The sequence below is a fragment of the Genypterus blacodes genome, unplaced genomic scaffold, assembly GCF_046128005.1.
Source record: "Genypterus blacodes isolate CSIRO-AG114 ecotype Tasmania unplaced genomic scaffold, CSIRO-AGI_Gbla_v1 ptg000023l_1, whole genome shotgun sequence".
Classification (NCBI taxonomy): Eukaryota; Metazoa; Chordata; class Actinopteri; order Ophidiiformes; family Ophidiidae; genus Genypterus; species Genypterus blacodes.
This window is the reverse complement of record NW_027466836.1, coordinates 199,087-221,646: the sequence shown is the minus strand read 5'-3', so window position 1 is coordinate 221,646 and position 22,560 is coordinate 199,087. Positions and strand designations below refer to the sequence as shown.

Sequence of the window (22,560 nt, the reverse complement as noted above, 5' to 3'; positions counted from 1 at the left end):
GGGGCATCTCGCCAACTCATTTAGCATATTAGAGCACTAACAGGACTAATTCCTTGGATGTTTTCTCTGCGTCTCTGGTTCAGTTCAGAGGCCTGCAACCCTGTCTGTGCTGTGAGACACGTTTACCTTGGTTTGCTCAGAGGATACACACATTTTTGCATGTCATCATTTCTCAATGACTGTGTGACTGAGTGTACATATGTTGTTGTTGTATCTTATTTGTGGCAGCACAAATCTGAGATCTGATTTGTGAACATATTTTGTTCAGCGGATGACACAAATTCAGATGATAATGTTTGGATATAATTGGAGAAATTGAGCTCCATCCTTATTTGAAGGGTTTATGAATGACTTGCTAACCCAAACGTCTCAGGTTGTGTGAAGTTTTGCATTCAACAGACAAGATACCTTATCACCGCTCTACCCTTCACTCCGTGTTGTGGTCTGTCAGAAATGTAATCCTCGCAGTTTCACAGCTCCATCACAGAACACACTCACTATCACACTGCATGATCACAATGAGTAATTACATCATGTTGATATCAGTTTATGAGTAGGGGCTCATATGCGCATATGCATGTGTGTGTGTGTGTGCGTGTGTGTGTGTGTGTGTGTGTGTGTGTGTGTGTGTGTGTGTGTGTGTGTGTGTGTGTGTGTGTGTGTGTGTGTGTGTGTGTGTGTGTGTGTGTGTGTGTGTGTGTGTGTTGGTATACCACCACGGGGCTGTGAGGTGATTTAATCCCGTAAGAGGGATTTTAAATGAATCCAGGAGGGCCCTATATTTTTACACTGCCACATTTTCAGTCTCTCTGATGTGACAGAATTTATTTTCCCCTTCAGGTCCATTAAAGTAATATGATGTCATGCTCCCACAAGGTGGAACATGCATTTGTCTTGCACACTGTTGCCTGTGTTCTGGCCATTGGCAGTCCTCTTGCTCTACTTTCTCTCTTATTTACAATATTTTCTTTCTGCCAGCTCAACTCAAGGAAGACTACAAGTTAAGAGTTTCCTTGAAATTCAATATTTAAATGTCATCCCGAAGCCGATTGCTTCTTCCGTTTGGTTCGACTTGAAAGGGAAACATCACTGAGCGTATTTGAGTCTCTGTCTTTCAGTGCTAAGGCAGTGGTGTAGATGCTTCTTGACCCATAAGAGACAGAAGGCTAAACTTAATTTACGCTGGTGTTACCATTTAAAATATGGTCTATTGACTGACAGGAAGAGAGTAAAGCTCATCTCCAAATTTGTGTCTGGAATGAGCTCTTAGAAAATGCCTGTGATTTGATTAGATTCGTACCGTCACTGGCTTAGCCTTCCTTGATATACATCAAATCTGCTTAGATTACTGCCAGGATGAAACAGCACAGCCCTGCCCAGTGGCCTCAGTCACCCCCTCTGGCCGGGGATGGGCTGGATGTGGGCACTTAGTGGGAGACAGCGAGCAGAATGATAGAGGCATAAGAGAGTGGAGGAGTGGAGGAGGAAGTGGTAAAAAGGGAAAGGCTGGAATTCTTTCTTCTTTTATTTTTTAAGGGGGAAATGCCTGAGGGGGTTTGGAGAGGAGGGGGGGGGGGGGGGGTGGGGGATTAAGAGAAGGAGGCCTTGTTAGTAAAATCCAGATTACAGATATTTCAACTGTGTTTTGCTTTTGCCCTCAGCTGTTTCCTCTTTAGTAAAGACAAATAAACAAGGAATTGACTTGGGAAAAAAGGGAAAATAATGCAGTTGAACAGACAACTTGTGAGAGAACGCAGACTCAGATCAATTCAATTAGGGGTGGCGAGAGAAAGCTGCAGCCTGTCTAATATATCAAACTATGAGACTTTTCACAGCAAAGCTTATTTCACACTGCTGCTATCATTTACCCTCGTTAGTCTGCACTTCTTTGATTAGCTGGAGCAGGGTGAGATTATTGGGGAAGCCTACAGCACACTGCTATTACGGATGTATTGATTAGTCATTATTCCTCTTTGCACTAAACGGCCAATAACATCATAAGGTCTATCAGTGAATGGGTCAGGTGCTGGCGGTGCACAATTGTTGCCATAGGGACAGTGTCCAGGGAGGCAGCTGCAACACGGCAACGCAGAAGGTCATTCCTCACCAAGGGAACCTTCCCGCTCCTGCCCGTCGCAGATTGTTTTCAAGCAACGACGTCGGCATGTTTTGAGATAACGAAGCGGCAGATGAGAAGGAAGAATGTAACGACACTAATCCATGAAACTTCAACAATAAATCAGTGTTAAAGGCAGTGGGGGGTCCTTCTTTACTCTGTCTTGTTGGAGGTGAAGTGTTTTACAGCTCCACAAACTTCCAATCAGTGCTTATTCACTTTGCTTTAATTCCCTTCCAGGCTTGATTGTCTGAGGGATGTCAGGGGGTCAAACTCAAACTAGTTGCTCTCAAGAGTTGTTATTTGTTATTATCATGTATTTGTCAAAGGACTCATGATGTACACAACAAGCATCAGATGAGCTTTGTGAGTGGCGAGGCTCCTCTGGGCGCGGTGACCCCGGCAGACTGTGACCCCAGCAGACTCCTGGCATAGCATAGAGTCGTAATTTCTACACGTTGGTCACAGTCAAAGGGGCTTTAAAGTATACAAACCAATGACGGCTACTGAAAGAATCCTACAGGCAGGCAGAAGCTCACGCTGCCCCTCATAATGCATTGGATGCACTTCATGTATTCCACCACACCGAATGAGACTGTATGCACACTCAGGCAGAATGTGATTGTTGGGTCGACTGCGTGCTGAGCTTACAGATTGTCAAAACAAAAACGACAACACACGAGCAAAGTCATGGCGGCTGATATATTCAACTAAATCTATAAATAGCTGGACTGTGTGTGCACACGTGCAGTAAAGATGGAGAAGCGTTATTGGATAGTGCCGTGACGAATGAGGCTCAGGAGGTTAACGCATCTATTTGAACCACAAATAATGAATAAATATAAAGGTGTCACATTGCATTCTGACATCATATCAGGAGTTAATATGATTATAAGATTACTATTCTGTGTTATTGGTTGTTTGTGTCTTCATCTAAGACACAATGACCTGTGGATTCCCTCCAACTCACACTATATAAAACTACACAAACACACCAAATCTCAAAATTGAGTTTACAGCACACATTTTTTCCTCACATACACACACACTCACACACTGGATTGAAAATGATGTGTAACGCTGCTGACTCTGTTAGCTGATGACACACAACAGGGCAGATGATAAAGGCGAGTGTCAACAAGCTATTGGCTGTGAAGACGCCCATAGATTGCGCTTCCAACAGAAAAGTGCAAGTACGGTACATTTAGTAATAAAAATGGAACAAAATGTAAAGCTAAAAAACTGAGAAAGTGATGTGTCAGCTATTCCACCAAAGGGAAAGTGGTCAGCAGCTCCAGCAGCTCCTGCAGCTCCTGCAGCTCCTGCAGCTCCTGGGCAATATAAAGCTGGGAAATGTTATATGTTAAATGTTAAAACCCCTTAAAGCGCACTGTTAAAGCTGGCCTGTATATTTTGCTTGTTATTTATGCTTATAACTCTTTATAAACACATCACAGAAACACAACAAAGCTCACAATTATTCTAGACATCTTCACCATGAGATTCCATGTGTTGAAAGAAACAAAAATAGCATTGTAAATGAAAATACTTTAAAAAAAATCCACCATTTTTCAATAAACGAACATAAACATTTTGTAGTTTTATATCAATAACTTTCCATAGCATTCATAGATTTTCCTGGAGCCAATACATGTTCTGTTCACAATGCTGCTGTCTACATCTGTACCAAATCTCAGCCATCTAGGCAGAATGGATCACATTTTATTGACGTTTTACTAAATTGTGGTCATTTCCTGTGAGTTGGTGGTGTTAACTATTCAGGAAGGCTTAAGGTAGTTTTTTAAGTCATTTATTTTCTGAAACAAGCTCAAAGCCTTTCATTATAAGTTCATTTTGACAGGAGGACTGTCTCACTTTTTCCGCATTCTCATCAGTTCATCACATCTGTTTCTGCAAAATAACTCTTTGGATCTTTGTCTTCTCTAAGCTGTTCTAACTCTATATTAACTAAATGTCATAGTTTTTAATAGGATAGTATTCTATCATTCATTTACAAATGTAAAGAATAGATAGAAATTAAGGGCTGATGACTTTCTGTACATAAATCGACAGTGGAGTGAAAACCCCTACTAAATGCTCTGTGTCCCTCTATAATGAGCTCTATTATTCTATTGTAGAGTAAAAAAGAGCCCTTGCCTTTTAAGTGCAGTTTGAAGCATTCAGGCTCTTTTACTGAAACTAATTCCGAGCCACTAAGGCTGGTAACAGCAGCAGCCATTATGCTCTGTCAGTTCCCCTCTGCCAGTCTGTCTACACTCTTGCAAATGGGCTTGTTGCCAAGACGACGGCTCACACGCCTTGCCATCCGAGACCACCTGGGGGAGGGCCTCCAAAGGACAGATTCAACTCGGCTAAACACACAAACACTTGCATACACATACTGTGTGCACGCCGCTGCGCACAATAGCACACCACACACACACACACACACACACTCACACTCTAAATCAAACACCCCTCCTTATCTATTTTACAGCACGTCGCACATGTCTGCATAAGCAAGACCAATAGGGAGCATATGTGCATAACACCATGCAAGCCACCCTCCTATGCACAGCTTAGCTACGTCCTTGAAGAATAAAAGCAACATCAGGGACGCCGCTGAAGTGCATCTTCCTTTATACGCTCTACATGCACAGGAACCACGATCACACACCTTTATGAATGTATTCTTGTGTGTGTAAAAATTCATTTATTGTGTTGCTTTGCAGAGATGCCATTTAATCTGGTTTTCTCAGGCAGAAAGAGAAAGAGTGTGAGACAAACATCAGATGTGATAGGGAGAGAGATGGAGGCCAAATAAAAAAAGCTTACCAGTTTCCTGTATTGTTGCTTCTCTTGGCGAAGGGTGGCCACCTCCACTTTCAGCGTTCGGTTTCTCTCCTCCAGCAGGCGAAATCGGCTCACATTGTTGACCGAGTGGCCTGCGGCTTGCAGGGATGAAATCTCATACCTCGACTGCGAGAGGAACAAAATTGAGAGGAGGGGGCAAGAGTTTATCCTTTCTTACCGAGATTACGGCGCCGTGTTTGTTATCTATCACCATTAGTAGTAGTAGTAGTGGTAGTAGTAGTAAATAAGTGATGAGAGGAGGACAGAGGTGTGCTGTCAATCTTGCTTACAGCGATGAACTGGAGCATCCCAAGGGGTCACGCTGGCAGGAAAAGGATTACCCAGACTACAACAGGTTCTCGGCCTCAGCAGGATTTTTTCCAATCAGCGTTTCCCATTGAATGTTTACTTTCTATAGGGTAAGATTGCCTTTGAAGTACAACGTAATTTTCCCTCTAATCCTTTGTTCCTCCATGAGAAACTGATACGCATCTGATTTAAGCGGAGTGGGAGCTTCTGTGAGGGCTGCAGACAGATTCTGCACACTGCTTAGTTAGTTGTGCCTTCATGCCAGGCATTAATTTGTAATATCAGTAATTAGAAAACACAGAGGGGTTTCAGTGGCGTAATTACTAATGCCAGGATCAGAGTTACTGAGCCAAAGTGAGGGGGAAGCTGATTTAAGATAAGATGGATGTAGAGTGTTCTTGAGAAGAGACGCCCTCCAGCTTTCCCTCCCTCTCATAAGTCAATTTGATATTTAAGGACACACTTTGCTTTGTGTTCTGTGCAGTGAAATGGATCCGATGCTGCGGTCCAATCTGATCACAGCCATATAAACACATAAAAGAGGAACATTTTGGATTGCAACAAGCTGCAATCCCAAATGGGGTTTAGTCTTTAGTGCAGCACACTCAGATCCAGCACAGCCACACGACACCGCGGCTATAAAAGGAAAACTCCACTGTCCCGCTGTCTCCTCTTCATCCCTCTGCCACGTTTCAATTTCCATTTAAAAGGAATATAAGAAAAGAGTGAGATGGCCGTCGTACTCATTAAACACTTTTACAACTATCCTCTTAAAAAACATAAACCAACCCCTGAAGGCAACAGATGGTGTGCGTGTGTGTGTGTGTGTGGTTTTTAAAATATATGAATTCGAACATTTGGTATCTTGTACGGCATACAAAGGAGCCCACACACACTCACACGCACTCACACACATTCAGAGCTGCCTCACTGCGAGCCAGACTATCACTCTGCTCAAAAACAAAAATTCCCAAACAAAATGTCAGACAGCCAGAAGGCGGGCAGATCCACCTGCTGATTTACAGCACCAGCCGCTCGTACGGTAACGCTCACCAGAACAAACACACACAGATCCACGTGCCAGCCGGGACTGTGGATCATTCAAGCAATCCAAAACTTAGAGATGACCATATCCTCTAACTCAACCTCTCTAACTCTTGCATACATCAGACCGGACATATAATTAATTGTATAGAGAGACTTTAAAGTGAGACATGTTAGGTTCACTCCAGTTCATTTATTTTACCCACAATCCAATTCATCTCCTCTTATAGATAACCGTACGTATCTCTTGACAGTTTCCATGACACGACACTGTTGACTGTACATATGTGGACGTCAGATTACAAATTAAAACCCGACAAAAACAAACTAAGCGAAGCAGCTCATGTGGGCAGCTATTAAAATGTTACAGCTTGTAATTATGTTATGTGAGCATTTTAATGCTAAATTTGCTTCTTCCCACCGCCGTGCTGTAAATAACAGCTTACAAATGGGATTCAGCGTGTGGCAAATTGCAGCGTCTGCGTTCATCACGTTTGAAAGAATTGGCTTGTGCCTCGCTGGGTGCTGTGTAAGGGCACAGAGGAGGAGGAGGAGAAGGAGGAGAAGGAGGAGGAGGACGGGTCGTGTGGTGTTCAGGTCTCAGCCAGGAGGGCTGAGGGTCAAATGGCCTGGGAGGCACCAGGATACCCGGGGTGGTTTGGGAGTTGTTTTTTTTTGAAGGAGGAATCATTGAGTAACTTACTGCCATAACGCCATCTGGTGTGTAAATGAACCACCTGCATGAACGCTGCTCGCTGTGGTCAGACACGGGGAACCAACATGGAAGATACTGGCCCACAATTACAAAGATTTCTTAGCTGAAAATTGGAGAGATATATGAATCTTCTCCTCCTTCCTGTCCGGCTACGGCCGCCTGCTCTGTCCTGACAGTGATGATCCTCCACACTGACTCACTCTCTGCTCACATCAGAGGAACACACTGTATGCTATCTTATGTGTGTAACAATGGGTTATAACACACAGAAGCTACTCTCAATGGGAGTGTGTTGCTGCCGTGGCTCATTTCTATGCAGTGTGTGTCTGTAGTGACGTCCGTTATGACAGCTTCCCTACCTTGCAGGCAGCACCAGATTTGTCCCAAAATTACTCTTTTCCCTTTCACAAGCTGGCAGTGGAAAAAGAGGTGACGCATCCGTGTGTGTGTGTGTGTGTGTGTGTGTGTGTGTGTGTGTGTGTGTGTGTGTGTGTGTGTGTGTGTGTGTGTGTGTGTGTGTGTGTGTGTGTGTGTGTGTGCGCGCAAGGAGATATATATCAATGGATGGGTGTGTGTCTGGGTGTGTGTTTGCATATGCTGTGAGCTGCAGTCTTAATAGCCCTCCTAGTCTGTATGCAGCTGGAGCTCTCACCCTGACAGTGAGAGCAGAGTAGATTCATGTCACTCACACACACACACACACTCACACTTACTCTCTCTCTCTCTCTCTCTCCCTCAATCCCATCGGCGTGTTCACGTTTTCTCTCGCGCTCTCTGCTCCTTCCCCCCTCCCCCTGCTGCTAAGTGTGCACATGTCAACACCCCGTCCACCTGACCAAAAAGCTACACACACACACACACACACACACACACACACACACACACACACACACACGCATGTCAGCTTTCTTTGTGCAATTGTGCTGAGCAGTGATGTGTGAATCATTGCATCACAGATGAGCTACTTTTCCTTCCTATGAGAGCAGAGAGGATCAGAGCAGAGCGTCCATCTGTCTCCAAACAAACACAATCTAATCATCTAACAGCAATGTGTCATCCTACACTGTTATCACCAACGGAAACAACCACACAGATATCTCTCCGTCCCACATTCATGTATACATCTTGATTGAACACTTTCACAGAGCCAGAAATGCCTTAAAATCACATACGTGTGTGTGTGGGTGCTTCTCCTGAGCCTCAGTGACTGTAACTTTCCTCTGGCGTCACATCAAATCTAAGCTGACGAGCTCGTGGACAGACCCGGCACACTAGCATCCCCTTGCTCTCTTCACCTCTTTAAATCCCAGATCAGAGGGCTCAAATTAAATCAGAGCACCGGTTGTGGCCAGGTTACATCAGCATCAGCATCAGCATCAGCAGCAGCAGCAGCAGCAGCAGCGAGCCCTCACGTGATCCTGATCCAGAGCTGCTCTGTGCTCAACACTGGAGCGCAGGACAGAGAGGAAAGAGACACTACAGGCGCCTGAGACGAGAGTGCAGCATGTACACTCAGTTCCACTCTGTTGCTTAGCAACACTTGTTCACTGTCTGCTCCCATCCTTACTATAGAGTCCTATAGGACTCAGGGTGAATATGAGTCTAGGCGTGACATGAAGTCCTGTGAGACCGTGGTCGGGGAAATAAAAACCCACTGCATGATTATGAAAATAGATGAAGGCAAAATGTCATTAAACATCTAAATGAAGTCACAGCACTGGAACATGTCAAGGCCACGCCTCTTTCTTAACTTGATAGACTTAAACATTGAATACTCAGAATGATGGTGTCCCCTTCTGGTCATATTTGTATCTGGCTTTGCTCAGTAAATACTCCAGTCCATGAACACTAATGCAGGCTGACTTAATGGTAAATTGAGCTGCAAATTAAAGTGTCATTCAGAAATGCCTCGTCCATCTATATGAGGAATAAATCAGTGTTAATGCTAAAGGGTAAGAAACTGCATCACTAAGCAGAGCAGAGCAATTAATGCAACTGACGAGGTTGAATGGTAATTTAAGGTGATCAGGCGGCTTTGTCACAATGTTTTGTCCCTATTTCCAGTAAGTAACAGAAGAGGAGTGTTTAAAGTAAACACACTACTGGGTTATTCTGTTAGTGATTACTGAGCATTCAACAAGAGAGTACACGATGATTGAAGACTCAAGGGAGCTGAAAGTACAGCAGCAGCAATCCCATTTATCCTAAACTAAGATTTATGCCAACCCCCCCCCATCAAGTTTGCCTCTCAGTAGGAACACATGGCTACATCTAAGTGCTTTAGTACCTTGGCCTTGGTGTGCAGGTTGTGGTGTATGTTTCTGGCAGAGATCATGGCCAGCTGCCTCTGCATCCACTGGAGCTCCATCTGAGAGCGCCGCAGCAGCTCCTCCACGTCAGCGCCCGACGCATGATCTCGCACGATCATCTGAGGAGCACGCAGAGGCACGGATTACAATTGTTGTCCACTTTAATGTTGTTACGCTGCCACCAAGAGGAACAAGTTCACAACTAAACGATACCAGAGAGTGGAAACAACTTCACATACATCAATACTTCAAGCAAGACACTTACGGTAAGATTCCTTCATCTGCTCACATTCAGTAACATGTCTGCGCCCTACAGCCTCATTAGTTAGTCTGCGTCTGCTGGTTCTGACTCGGATTGATATGTATACTGTATGAAGGAGAGAGAGAGTGAGAGAGTGAGAGAGTGAGAGAGTAAGAGAGAGAGAGTTACATAATAGAGGATTACTAACTGCAAAACAATGAGGAGGGGACCAATGACAGGCCTCGGCTTTTATCGGGCATTGCTCTGTTTCACACACACACACACACACACACACACACACACACACACAGTAACACACTGAAAGTTAAAAAGTTAATGTTTGTATTTCAGGACTTTTGTACCTTCGTTTACACATCATGAGTCAAACTGCTTTCCAAAACAGCAAAAAGTAACAAAAATAGTATTTGTATATTTTTTTGTTAGAGATTAAGTTGAGTGCCCCATGGTGACCGGTGACTGGTGTGTTTCCATACTGCTGTGTTTCCATGCTGTTGTGTTTCCATACAGAGAAACAGAAACTGTGTAGTAGTTAATCTGCTCCCTCATCCCTCCTCACCTCTGCCAAATGCTTTAACAGCTTCTTTGCGCTGACTCACCTTGGACAGCTTCTACTTCCTTGCAGGGGGACTGTGGAGGAGGAAGATACACACACACACACACACACACACACACACACACACACACACACACACACAGACACACACACGGCAGGACAATAACACAAACAGAGCCCAGGGGTCCTGCAGGTTTACGCAGAACCTGCCAAGCCCTGCGTGAACCCACAGCACTGCCAAACCCAAACCCCCGCAGACACACAGATACAGTGACAGAGCAGAGCTGTGTGTGTGTGTGTGTGTGTTTGTGTGTGTGTGTGTGTGTGTGTGTGTGTGTGTGTGTGTGTGTGTGTGTGTGTGTGTGTGTGTGTGTGTGTGTGTGTGTGTGTGTGTGTGTGTGTACGTCACCATCCAGGCCTGGAAGGAGTTTCTCATTTACTCCTTCTGCATTCTAACGTACACAATGTTAAGCCTAATCAATAACTGCATTACTAAGATTAACGTCACGACACCAGAACATATTTCATCTCAGTGTGGACCAGCAGTTTATTACACGACATCATTACTACGCTGACCTCGGCCAGTCAGTGCTGCTTCATACTCACTTGATTCTCAGCCAACAGCTCCTCAATGTCACAAGAAAGAACGAAAGAAAGAACGAAAGAAAGAAAGAAAGAAAGAAAGAAAGAGACAGACAGACAGACAGTAGAAAGAGACAGACAGGCAGACAGACAGACAGACAGTAGAAAGAAAGAAAAGAGAAAGAAAGGTTGAAAGAGAGAAAGAAAGATTGACAGAGAGAAAGAAAGAAAATAGAAAGAAATAAACAGAAGAAAGAAAGAGGGGGAGGAAGGAAAGAAAGAAAGACAGACAGACAACAGAAAGAAAGGAGAAAGAGAGAAAAGAGATGGAAAGAAAGATTGAAAGAGAGAAAGAAAGAAAATGGAAAGAAATATACAGAAGCAAGACAGAAAGAAACTCAGCTTTGGCAGCAAATTGTGGCTAAATTGTATATATACATATATATATGTTTTTTAAGAGTTCATCAATTGAACTAAAACAGCGATGATGGTTGAGTTTCTCACCTTGTCTGTTTGTCAGCGGAGCGTCTGGCCTGTGATCTTCATCAGTAAGGAGACATGTAAAGCATCTATCTCATAATGTGGCAGCCTCGTCTCTCTGCACACCTCTGCAGATACATGATGGCGTTTCCGTGGCTCTGGTCTGGTTCTGCCGGGCGTGTGTGTGCCCGTGTATGCCTGTGTGTGTGAGCCAGGGCATTTGTGCATTTCACTGATGTGATTTGCTCTTTTGTAACAGAAGTCAGCTGTGTTTCAGAAGGCGTTTGTGTACCCAACGCTGCCCGCTGTGTGTCCATATGGCACTAAGCAAGAGAATGGAATACAGACAGAAGATGTAAAAAGAGCAAAGAGACACACACACTCACACATGCAAAACAATCTGAAGTCTCCTTGGTGATAACTTATGGGCTGAATCTTAATAGACAGACACACAGACACGATTTGAGCCCATTGCCGTGCTGGTGGCAGAAGAATTAGAATGTGAGTTATTTCTGTCACATTCATGTATTTGTGGTGTGTGTGAGTCACGAGGCTTACCGACACACACCTACATAGACCTGAGCCACCACCAGCTTCACCTGTTCCCCCGCACTGTCCTCGGGCTTCTTGCGACGCTGTGTCGCGCTCTTCCTCCTGTGTAGTCGTAGCTAACAGTCCTCTCCGGCTCAAACTCACAGCAGTGTGTAGCAATTCATTTGTTGACATCATGCGGAGTGTTTAAGTGTTTTCTGGGCCAGCTGGATGAATTCTGCAGCGCCACACGCCGCGTCACGGATCTCTCCTGCCACATGGACAGATTTGATGGGATTTGACTCGAGCCACGAGTAAACTGTGGAAGTCTGGAACAATTAGCTGCAAATGAGTGGAAACCTACTGCCTGCATGTCCACAGCCTCCACAGAGAGTCTGTCACAAGGACACTCTGCTCATCTTTGATGCTCCATGCCTTTCCTGTGGTGCAAACGGGTTATTATGTGCAGCCCACAAGACTCCACCTATATCTGTGACCCCATGACCCTCTGTGCAGCCAACAGATCCCTCCAGTCCACTGATCAGGGTCTTCTGCCTCGCCTTATCTCACTCCAAACATCAAACATAGTCCGTCTTTCACAGTCTGAACACTTTTAATACAAACACAAACACAGGTCAGTTCGTCAGAAAGCCATTTATACACATTCTCATCTTCTGGTCCCTCAAGCCAGCACGGTGGATCCAGTCTTGCGTCGTCGCTCTAACCCAGACAGAAGTGGCGTGCGAGCAATCCTCCCCCTCCGCTCAGCAGCTGCGTGGCGGTTCCAAACTCCAGCGGGACGCCCTTGCTCTGAGTCTGCTTCAGGTCTCTCTCCATTAGCTGAGGTGGGGACAAGAACACGAGACAGGACGGCGCTCAGACACTAAATCTCATAGCGGCGGACGTAAAACAGGGAAGGACGCGGAAAGGTTGACTGCGTAATGGAGCCGACGCCTCCATACGTTCAGCTAACATCTATCGCCTATTTATCTTTCATGGCTGCGCTGCCAAATCACCTCATACGCTGTGAGTTCCAGCAACTCGCTGATGTCGTCCTCGTGTCCCGACAGCGGCGTGTTGATGACCATGGCGGCTTTGGCCACATCTGGATGGAAGTGCTTCTGCAGGCTCTGAGGGGATGAAGAAGAAGAAGAAGAAGAAGTTATTTCTAAGTGTAGTTGTGTGTCGTGTCTCAGACAGTGAGGAAACCTTGGGCTGAAACAAGTCGCCCTGATACAAACCTTGATTTCCCACAGGCTGCTCTCCAAGGCGTGGCACTGAGCCGGATCCTCTTCCTCCATAACATACGGGTCTTCTAACGGCTCTGTCATTGTCAACAAAACAATGAGGTGCAAGTATGAATCAGCGACGTTCCTTTTTAAAACAAATGCATCCAACGGGCGAGGCAGAACGTGGACTTTGCTACAATATCATATGATACAGGAGATCAATCAGAGGATTATCAGATCAATATCAATATAAGGTTTCTGTAACGGAAACGCTCGCCACCGCAGAGAAGGAGGAACGGCAAATCAAAACACAGGATCTCTCCCCCGTGCCTTGTTTGTTTACGGCGCCGCCCCGAAGACAAACAAAGCACAAATCGATTCGGACAAATACAAAAACAAGTCGCCGCCGGCAACACGAGCCGGAGGTGAAAGATTGATAGCCCCGACTGAAAAACGGAGAGTGTGCCATTAATATTTCCCCCTACTGTCTAAAATCACTAAAACTACACAAAATCAACTCAACACAACCTGTTCATGATTTCCCAAGACATCGATTACTTAGCCTGCAAAACAATCAGCGTACTTTTAATTTCAGAACAGATACTTTGCTCATTTGTCACCTCGCTGCAAAGTTCAACCAGGTACATAAAGTAATTCTGAATCGAATCGCGACCCTACGACCTCAAGCGAGGACGAGCGCTCACCGTCCTCGGCGCTGGGCTTGTGGATCAGGACTCTGCAGGACGGGTGGCGGCGGATCAGGTTGTAGATGAAGGGCAGCACGACGAGGAGGGCGGCGGGCGGAGCGGTGAGGGCCAGGCGGGCCAGACGCTTGGCGAAGGCGGCCACGAGGTACACCGGCAAATGACTGTAGGTGAACACAACCACAAACACACACACGGTAAGCGAGGGGAGTTGATCCAAATCCTGTCTCCAGCAGATCAAATGTGTTACAATCAGCTGTGAATGTATTCCCATGATTTTCACCTGGAACTGAGGAAGATGTTGGCCAGGTGGAAGAACCGCGCTCGGTACTTCACATGGAACACCGACGGCTCCAGCAGGTTGTAGAGCTTCTTGTAGAAATCCGGATAATCTCTGCACACGAGAGTGACGAGATTCGGCGAGTTAGAGAGGAGATGTAGCGAGTTAAAGACGAGATGCAGAGCGTTAAAGACGAGATGCAGCGAGTTAAAGACGTTCAGGCATCAAACTCATTTTGTTTGATCCGATGTCACTTTGTTTGTGATGCCAGATACTCACAGGTTGTGTTGATGTATGAGGACAAACAGCCCGTTGAGAGCCAGCAGGCTGATGGCTCCGCCTGTACGGGCAGAGACAGCAAGCAAACACACACACAAACACACACACACACACGTGAAAAATGGTCGACATTGGTTTTACAACTTAAGCCAGGCAGACGCTGTGCGAATCTGCTCCGATTTATAACCTGGATTCGGCAGCTGGAGACTAGTCTGAGTCAGAAAGTGTGTGTGTGTGTGTGAGTGTGTGTGTGATTTTAGTATAGCATAAGCTTCAGCTGTGCTCCTGCTGCCAAGAGATTCATCAGAACTGTAGAGAGCTTGTTCTGTTTACATTGTGACACAACTGACTGATTATTTTCACAATCCTGGCTGCTACACACACACACGGACGCTGGTCAACTATCTGCATATTCCTTTCTGTCTTCTCTGTGCACCGTCGTGGTGTGTGTGTGTGTGTGTGTGTGTGTGTGTGTGTGTGTGTGTGTGTGTGTGTGTCACAGCTTACCAACTTCATAGGCGGCGGTCAGGAAGTCAATCATCAGTGTTGGTTTGCTCATGTGGGGCAAAATGGAGTCATGGAGGATCACCAAGACCCTTTTGTACATGTTGCTGGGCAACTACAGAAAGAGGAGAAAGTTGTGTCAAAAGCAGGAAGAGAACGCACAGAGGCATGTGTGTGTGTTTGTCAGGTTGTCCTTGTTGATACCTTATACTTCAGGAAGCCGAGCCACATTCTTTCAAAGACGCGCTTGTGTTCCTGCGATTAGAGGGAAAGAAGACATCTTTAATGTTGGAGGAGCGTTTCCACAGCAGAGATATGAAACACGTCGTCTTAAAGATGTGACTCACATTCAGTTTAGCTGCTTTCCAGTCCTCGTGTTTAGCTGCAGAAGAGAAATGTGTGTTTCATTGCATGAGTGAAAGAAAACAGTGGAAGAGACTAGAGTTGTCGGGAAAGATTGATTGAACTTCTTCTGACCTTCTTGTTTGACCATGAAGTTGGTGAGCTCTGCCTCTTTGCTGGGCAGGCTGATGTTGGACATTAGAGTGAAGGCGTTGCTCTGGAATGTGGGAGACACTTCCTACAGAGGGACGTTCAACAGCACGTTAAGCACCAAACCTTAAAGGAGACGACACGGGCAGAGACTCTCTTCTCCTCTCTTACCCCTCTGCTCCGGTCCATCACCTTACACACGTTCTCACGAACCGAGCTCATGACGTAATAACGCACATCCTCCATCTCCAGGAACTCTTGGAACCTGGAGATCAGCAGGGAGGCGTCTGTGGTTTTGGACAGCAGCTTGTCCACCACGGCCTGGACACAGAATGAGACAGACGTGGGAATGAGACGGACGTGGAAGGAGACATGTGTGCCTGATCTCGTACTGAGGCGTCCCCCTACCTGGATCAGTTCCCGGGGGAAGCTGTAGTGTTCACTCCAGTCCAGGTCCTCCAGGGGGTGCTGACCTTCGCCCGCAGCAAACTTCATCAGGCAGCACAAGGCGCCTTCCTGCATGAGAACACACACACACATCTGTCAGTTTGATGGTCACAGGGGCGATGCTGATCCAGATGTTCAGTGGACTCACCTTGACTTCATGGAGCTCGTGGTCCATGTGCTCCAGCAGCATCTCCACACAGCTGTTGTAACGGTGTCGCATGAACATACGATACTTGTCCTCGGCACTGTGTCCTCCTGGGACAAGAAAGACAGACAGGGGACGTGTTTTACATTCCCAAAGAACGTGATATAGAGGTGAGACCCAGAGATATCAACTAAAAATTAGGTTAATACTAATATACATGTAGAAATTAATTCATTAGGTTAGAATATGATGAAACGAAAACATATTTAACAGTTAAAACACATAAATGAAGTTATGAATCAGTAATACCGCAGTACTGGTGTGTAACATGCGGTTTAGTGGCGTTGTTTACATCCATTTGTATCATTGTGTTGTGGATCTTCACTCACCGCTCATCGCCTCCTCTTCCTCGGGCAGCTTCCCCACAAACAGCTCTCCTCTCTCCAGCAGGGTACAGAACAGTTCGCCACACGCATTAATCGCGCTGACAACATGTTTCTGCTTCTCCGACTGCAAGCGGGGATAAAGAAAGATACAAAGAGATCAATGGCGATCAAGCTAATAAGCGTGTGTTTACGTTTAGGAGCTCTAACACTGATGAACTCGTGCGAGTATTGTTACCTGGAGACACTCTATGATGTCGAATATGTCATTGGCGTGTTTTCTGCTCTCTAATATCTTCTCTACTTTGCTTTTCAGGTCCATTTTGGCTACTTTTCCACTTTCTTCGGATGTTTTCTCCGGACACGCGCTTCTCTTCTTGGCCGGCGCCATGCTTCGCACTGATGTTGCGTTTCTGTGTCGTCGGAACTTTCATTGCTACGGAAGATTCGCGTTTAACTTCGTGGTAAGTACGACGCTTTTCTGAACATTATTAATTCACGAACTTGTAATTAATGATTTGTTCGTTTCCACGACTGTATGTCAACACACTTGATGGAAAATATAGGCATAACAAACATCTACAATACGCTATGGATTGAGATTGTAGCAAACCCTACTGCACCTGAACGCGCCACTACTTCAGCACAGTAAGCACAGTGAACCGTTATTCCGCCCCCTAGTGGATGGATGATAGCTTGACGGTCCCATCCTCCACATTATCGACAGCCTGTAAATTACAGGTCCTTTCTACAATACTTCATTAGATCGGCAGAGAATTATTGATTATGTTCGGCAATGTAGTTATAATGCTCCATCTGCAACTCTTGTTTTAAGACAACATTCCTGTTAAGCTTATTATCCCTTCAGTTTTGTTGTTTATACAGGAAATATTAGCTGTTGTTTCCATCCTCAAACAAAGACATAACTGTATTCACCTGTAATTTGTGTTCAAATATACAGCAACCCTTTATACACAAGTCAACAACCAAACCAGAAAATGCACTCCTTTGAAGTTCAGCATCCACAATTATGATTCAATGACACAGAGGCTTTTATCAGCATGTTTTGTATTTTTAATAGCATTTGTGTAAAAGAACCAAAATTGACTCCCACTAAAATAGTTTGGCTTAGAGGATTACATAAAATAATGTCAAAGTGAAAAAGAAGAAGCTTCAGAGGAAGTTCGGATGGGGAAATGTCTTTTGAAGAAGACGTGGTGACCTAATCAGAGTGGTTTCCAACTTCTTCATTGTCCTGAGAAGGAGAAGAGGGAAATAGGTCAGAAGAATAAATGCAACACAATGGTTTCAAATGCACTGTGTCACTCAGAGCGAACCTGTTTTTGGTCCTTATTTTCCTGCGTTCCCGAAGCCGTAGCCTCAAAATCGTGGATAGGGAGGCTGGACATCCAGCTGACCATAGAACCTTCCTGACGCTCCGTCTCCACAATGCTGGGGTAGATGTAGGCCTCCTTGAAGGCCTGGATGGCCTCCTCCTCTTTTTCCCAGTCCAAGCACTCGTGCAGGCCGTCCCCTCCGAAGCGTTTGTTGTACTTCTCAAAGTGGACCCTCTCCAACACCAGGCCCAGCCCGGGAGCTTTGGGCACGTCCACCTTTTCCTGTCCCCAGCTCCGCTCCATCACCGCGTCCTTGGCGTAGCCCTTGACCACGGCGATCACCAGGCCGATCATCTTACGGATCTGGTGCATCATGAAGCTCTGGCCTCGTACCGTGATCTCGGCAAACTCTGTGCCGCCGCGGATGAACGGCTCTCCGCAAGACATCTCGATGATGTAGCGGCGGGCGCTGGGGTCCTTTGCAGCCTTCTGAGAGGTGAAGTTGTGGAAGTTATGGGTGCCTTTGTACAGCGCAAACAGGTGGTTCACCTTCTTAAGTGTCTCTGGCTCCAGGCGAAAGGCTGCTGTCTGGTCATTGTCATAGTCCTTTGGGGCAAAGGCCACAGTCGGCAGCATGTAGGAGTACGTGCGAGCGTCACAGTTGTTTTTGGAGTTGAAACCCTGCGTCACCCGTTTCAGACCTGCAGGAAGAGGAGCATTGATTCCGTTCACACACACCCGAGTCTGATAACCTGCGTGTTACAATTGACTACAACAAAACCGCAACAAACGTCTCACCGAGCACTTTGATCTGTGGCGGAAGATGCTCGTTCATTTTCTCAATGATGTCATCGATCAACCACAGCTTTAGAGACACCACCTGGCCGGCTGCAGACACGCCCTGAACAAGAAGCCATCAGAAGTCAGGACAAATGTGACAATACACAGATACACAGACTGAACTCTTATTGTGCTCGATGCAAGCTCACCTTATCTGTCCTGGCACATCTTTGGAATGACATCTTCTTCATCTCATCGCCGTGGTTTTCAGGGATACAACCGGACTTGATCAGAGCCGTGACCAGCTCATCTTCAATGGTCCGAAACTGAGCGGTACCAGGATTTCTCTAAAACAGAAAAAAAACACAGAAAACAGTGAATAGAGTTTCATTTGGCCAGACAACAGATTGACAGAGCAGCTTCTAAAGAGCGACGGCCTTCACCTGCATGCCGTAGTATCCCTTTCCAGAGTAAGCCATGAGAAGGACCACCTTCTTTTTGGGATACTTCCTTTCATCTTTGTCCTGTTCTCCCTCTGATTTGATTCTCTTTGGAGCCTGCACGGTCTCTGTAGCGTCTTCGTTCTCTTCCTTCACTCTTTTCGGCAGCTTGGCCGTCTGCGTCTCTGTGGATTCGGTGCTCATCGTGCAAAGGGACTTCCAAAGGCCACCTGTGAAGAGAAGAGAGCGCCAGAACATCACAATCTATTTCTGTCACAACTTATTATCAACTTTGAGGGTGATCACAGTTTGTCAACAATGAGCTCCAGTAGGTGTTGTTACATGTAATACATCAAACATGACCCTGATAGGACCCATGTCTCTGACGAGCTCCTCCTTTATGAGGATGTGAATCATTCAAACCAACTGTTGGTTGGGACTGAGACTGAAAGCCTGAAGCCTGTCAGCCCTTATTCTGGGTTTACTATTGCACACAAGCGTCACTTTGCCATTGATTAACTATAATAACAACAAGACCCTTTGAAAGTGGCAACCAATGTACTTTATGTTTGTAAATGGCTCGTGTTTGTCACTTTACATTCATAAAAAGGTCCATGGTGTCCTAAGTCATACATCCAGGCTGTGTGAATCTGTGCAGCCCGCAGACTGAGGTGTGTGTTGTTGCAGTCTCCTTACCGTGTCTCTGTAGAGTCCGTGTGTGTGTCGCTAAGGCGCTCAGCACTGTTCTGACTCTCACCATCTCTCGTTAAACCATCACGAGAGGATCCGCGGCATTAAAACACGCAAACCGCTGCTTCTCCTCCGGGGCGGTGAAGCTGAAGTTGGAGCAGATCACGCGATGTTTAAACTGGCCGATCTGTACATTAAAGAAAACAATATACAACGCGTTCGGTAACAAGGTTTAATATTCATAAATGCGTTATTAATAAACGGGCGCTAGTTGTCAAACTGTTGTGTAGCAGAAACGTTACAAACACATGGCCGGAGTCAACTCTGACCCCGGGACGGAAATATCGCGCGACTTCCCTCGTCGGTTTTCCGGCTACGTCATTTCGAAAATAAACTAGAAAAACTGTATTTGTTACCTGACCCCGCTCTACAAAACCCATATTTACTGTGGATGAAGATGATTGAATTCTTCAGCACTTTTTTGTTGTTGTTGTGTAACTCCATATCCCATCTATACATTAAATAAAATATTTTTCATGAGAAATCCAGAGTATTTGAGTGTTGAGTGTTGTCGATCAGTCCTATTGTCCTAATACACAACAATGCTTTTTGAGAAAAAGTAGTACTTGCCTAGGAACTTTTTGGAAAACAAAGGAATTAGTTGGGTTTTGGTAACAGAACTGAGAAAAATACTTGAAGTCATATTATCACATAATTCACTCTGAACAGGGGAGATTAATATGAAATATATATTTGCAGAATGCAGCTTTCAACCTACACGCAGTTTACTTAGAAGATGTAATGATCTACTTGTAATGTCCTTTCTGTCCACTAGAGTGCAGGAGTTATCCAGCTTCCCTTCACATTTCTTTACACATTTAAGAACAGCATGCAAGTTGTAGCATGAACAGCAGGCACAGTGTGATTATTTATTCAAGAGAAAATGGTTCATGACTGAAACATGAACACAGTTTCAGGTATCACCTTAGCCATCACTCATTTTGTTTGATGTTCTCTGGCTTTTGTCTTCATAGCAAATAGAACAGAAGAGATCATAAGACAAGTTCAAATAGGACAACAAACGCCTGTATGAGTCAACTGTATAATGTGAGTTCATACTAAATCCCTCTTTAATGGACTGCCTGCCAACGTGTTTATTGAGGTCTTCCATCGTCTCACTCAAATCCAAATAGTTCCGATTGTGTCTGAATCAATTGCAATTAAGGAGAAAAGCAAGAGCAATAATGCCGATTCGGGCACTTATAGACACAGGGCACACAGATCAGCTTCCCATTGTCATTGAACACCATGTAATATAAACTACAAAAGTCATTTATACCATCCAGTCATCACACAGCTCACAAGGTTGTGTGAGACATAAACACTGCTGTATCTGCTGTGTACATAGACGTAATGGCACCAAAGTCAGAGCACAGTGGCGTTGAGATTAAGCTCTGAATGCAAAAATGCATTCATATGTCTTGTTGAAGGACACCACAACAAGGAGAGATACTGGTTTCCAGGAGACCAAACCTTTAAACTTCTCATCCTGTGATGGTCTCAGAATTCATTCTTCCACATTTTCATACCACCTTATAAGGTGATCAACTAGATCTCTGCTGCAAACCCAGTGCCAAACATAGACATACTATGGGAGAAGTGCCCCCGATCTCATATCACACGAGGCATGTGCTCATTTTCTAAAGGAATGCTAATGAGCTTACTCCAAAGGTTATGATGCTGGTGTTTCTGGATATGAAACATTATTGCTGCAGGACATTTTAAGATATTGTTTGATAGTATGCATAAGGCTCAATTATTAGTTTTCCTACACGTATGTTAATACTTCCTCCATACATTCAGTATCGTCTTCATCAAGGGTGAGCAGGATCTGATGATGGGGGCAGCTCATTCCCATTAACATTTCTGTCACTTGTCACAAGTCTAAGAACAAAGGTGTTATTTGTCTGTCCCCTAAAGGCATGAATTGTTTGTCCAGTTATGACAGCCAGCCTGTGCTTAGTAATTGAAAGCTCTAGTTGAAATATCCTTCCTATCCATTTCTCTGTTTGTGTGCGTCCCAGCAGAACCGTTACAATCCTCCTTCTGTTACAGCTCAACATTAAAGAGCTTTATATAAATTGGTCAGGACAGCAAGACTTTCCTTCTTCAGCTTGTGAGCTGTACTGACTGTCTGAGATGTAAAGGCAGCGGGACATCCCGGTTCTTCCACATCAAAACCCTTTAATTTATATAATGTGTTGCCCTACAGACATGCCAGAGGGAACCATATTAAAGGAAAACAAACATGACTCATGCAAAAGTGGTTTCTCTGAAGTTAATCACCATTAATGCTGATGAAGGTGCTTGTGTCTTATAAACTAGCAGATAAAAGGTGAGTGTTCTTATATAGAGAGAGAGAATAACAATAATGATATTAACAATATGTTACACTCATGAGAATGGGTGGAAAAGGAAACAAAGCAATGGCGAGAAAGAGACAGTTATGATGACATCAGAGTGAACCAGGTGGTTTACTGCTGTCAGCCTGACATAGATACAAAAAAAGGGAATGCAGTCATAAACAACACAAGGCACCTTCCCCCACCCAGGGAGGGGGAGGGGGAGGGGGCACAGCAACAGCAACAGAACTAATCAATGGGCACAACAAGCTGCGACAAATGGAAAAAGAGAAGAAAGGAAAAGAAAGAAATAAGAAAATAAAACCTACCCAGGTGCCAAATCACCTACCGAAACAGTCACACAACCCTGCAGTCACACACCCCATCCTGGCATCCCGGCAGCAAAGAGTGAGGATACACATAAACATCACAAACTATATAATTTAGGATTTATTGGATATTTTATTTAAACAGGGAACAACCAGGGTGACTCTCCCTGCTCCAAAACTGGGATGAGCGATGCGGCTCCGGAGCGAACCACTAAACAAGCTGTCAAGACAAATCCAAGCCTCTTTGCACTCAGCTGCACTCTAACGTAGTGTGAGCAGAGTCCAGATCCGAGCTGCTGAAACCTGCCGCCTCTGTCCCAGTGAATCTTTCTGAAATAAAAATTATTTATTTCAAGATGTCCTCG

General features: G+C 45.1%; 3 protein-coding genes across 5 annotated transcripts in view; all 3 read right to left on the bottom strand.

Moving 5' to 3' along the window:
* The window catches only part of LOC142992823 (RIMS-binding protein 2-like), a 41,086-nt gene extending 30,809 nt beyond the window's left edge, over positions 1-10,277 (bottom strand). For 2 of the 3 annotated variants that reach the window (XM_076143334.1, XM_076143336.1), the window contains exons 1-3: positions 9,612-9,720; positions 9,325-9,465; positions 4,952-5,095 (exon numbers count right to left, since the gene is read on the bottom strand). In XM_076143334.1, the coding sequence (XP_075999449.1) occupies positions 4,952-5,095; positions 9,325-9,465 (285 nt within the window). In that variant the 5' untranslated portion in view covers positions 9,612-9,720. Of the gene's footprint in view, positions 1-4,951; positions 5,096-9,324; positions 9,466-9,611; positions 9,721-10,204 lie in introns of those variants that run through there. The other variant, XM_076143335.1, reaches the window with a different exon arrangement.
* A 2,081-nt stretch (positions 10,278-12,358) lies between these two features.
* Positions 12,359-16,626, bottom strand: noc4l (nucleolar complex associated 4 homolog). Its single transcript, XM_076143353.1, has 15 exons — positions 16,456-16,626; positions 16,224-16,344; positions 15,838-15,944; positions 15,651-15,758; positions 15,414-15,563; positions 15,228-15,330; positions 15,098-15,132; positions 14,955-15,005; positions 14,754-14,865; positions 14,247-14,307; positions 13,971-14,081; positions 13,688-13,851; positions 12,996-13,078; positions 12,771-12,884; positions 12,359-12,594 (listed from the first exon to the last, which is right to left on the bottom strand). The coding sequence occupies exons 1-15, from the start codon at positions 16,606-16,608 to the stop codon at positions 12,475-12,477; spliced, it is 1,593 nt and encodes a 530-aa protein (XP_075999468.1). The 5' UTR covers positions 16,609-16,626; the 3' UTR covers positions 12,359-12,474.
* Positions 16,627-17,300: 674 nt separating this feature from the next.
* pus1 (pseudouridine synthase 1) lies at positions 17,301-19,795 on the bottom strand. The gene is made up of 6 exons (XM_076143314.1): positions 19,471-19,795; positions 18,778-19,004; positions 18,544-18,681; positions 18,353-18,455; positions 17,555-18,255; positions 17,301-17,472 (listed from the first exon to the last, which is right to left on the bottom strand). The coding sequence occupies exons 1-6, from the start codon at positions 19,532-19,534 to the stop codon at positions 17,440-17,442; spliced, it is 1,266 nt and encodes a 421-aa protein (XP_075999429.1). The 5' UTR covers positions 19,535-19,795; the 3' UTR covers positions 17,301-17,439.
* Between the last annotated feature and the right edge of the window lie 2,765 nt (positions 19,796-22,560).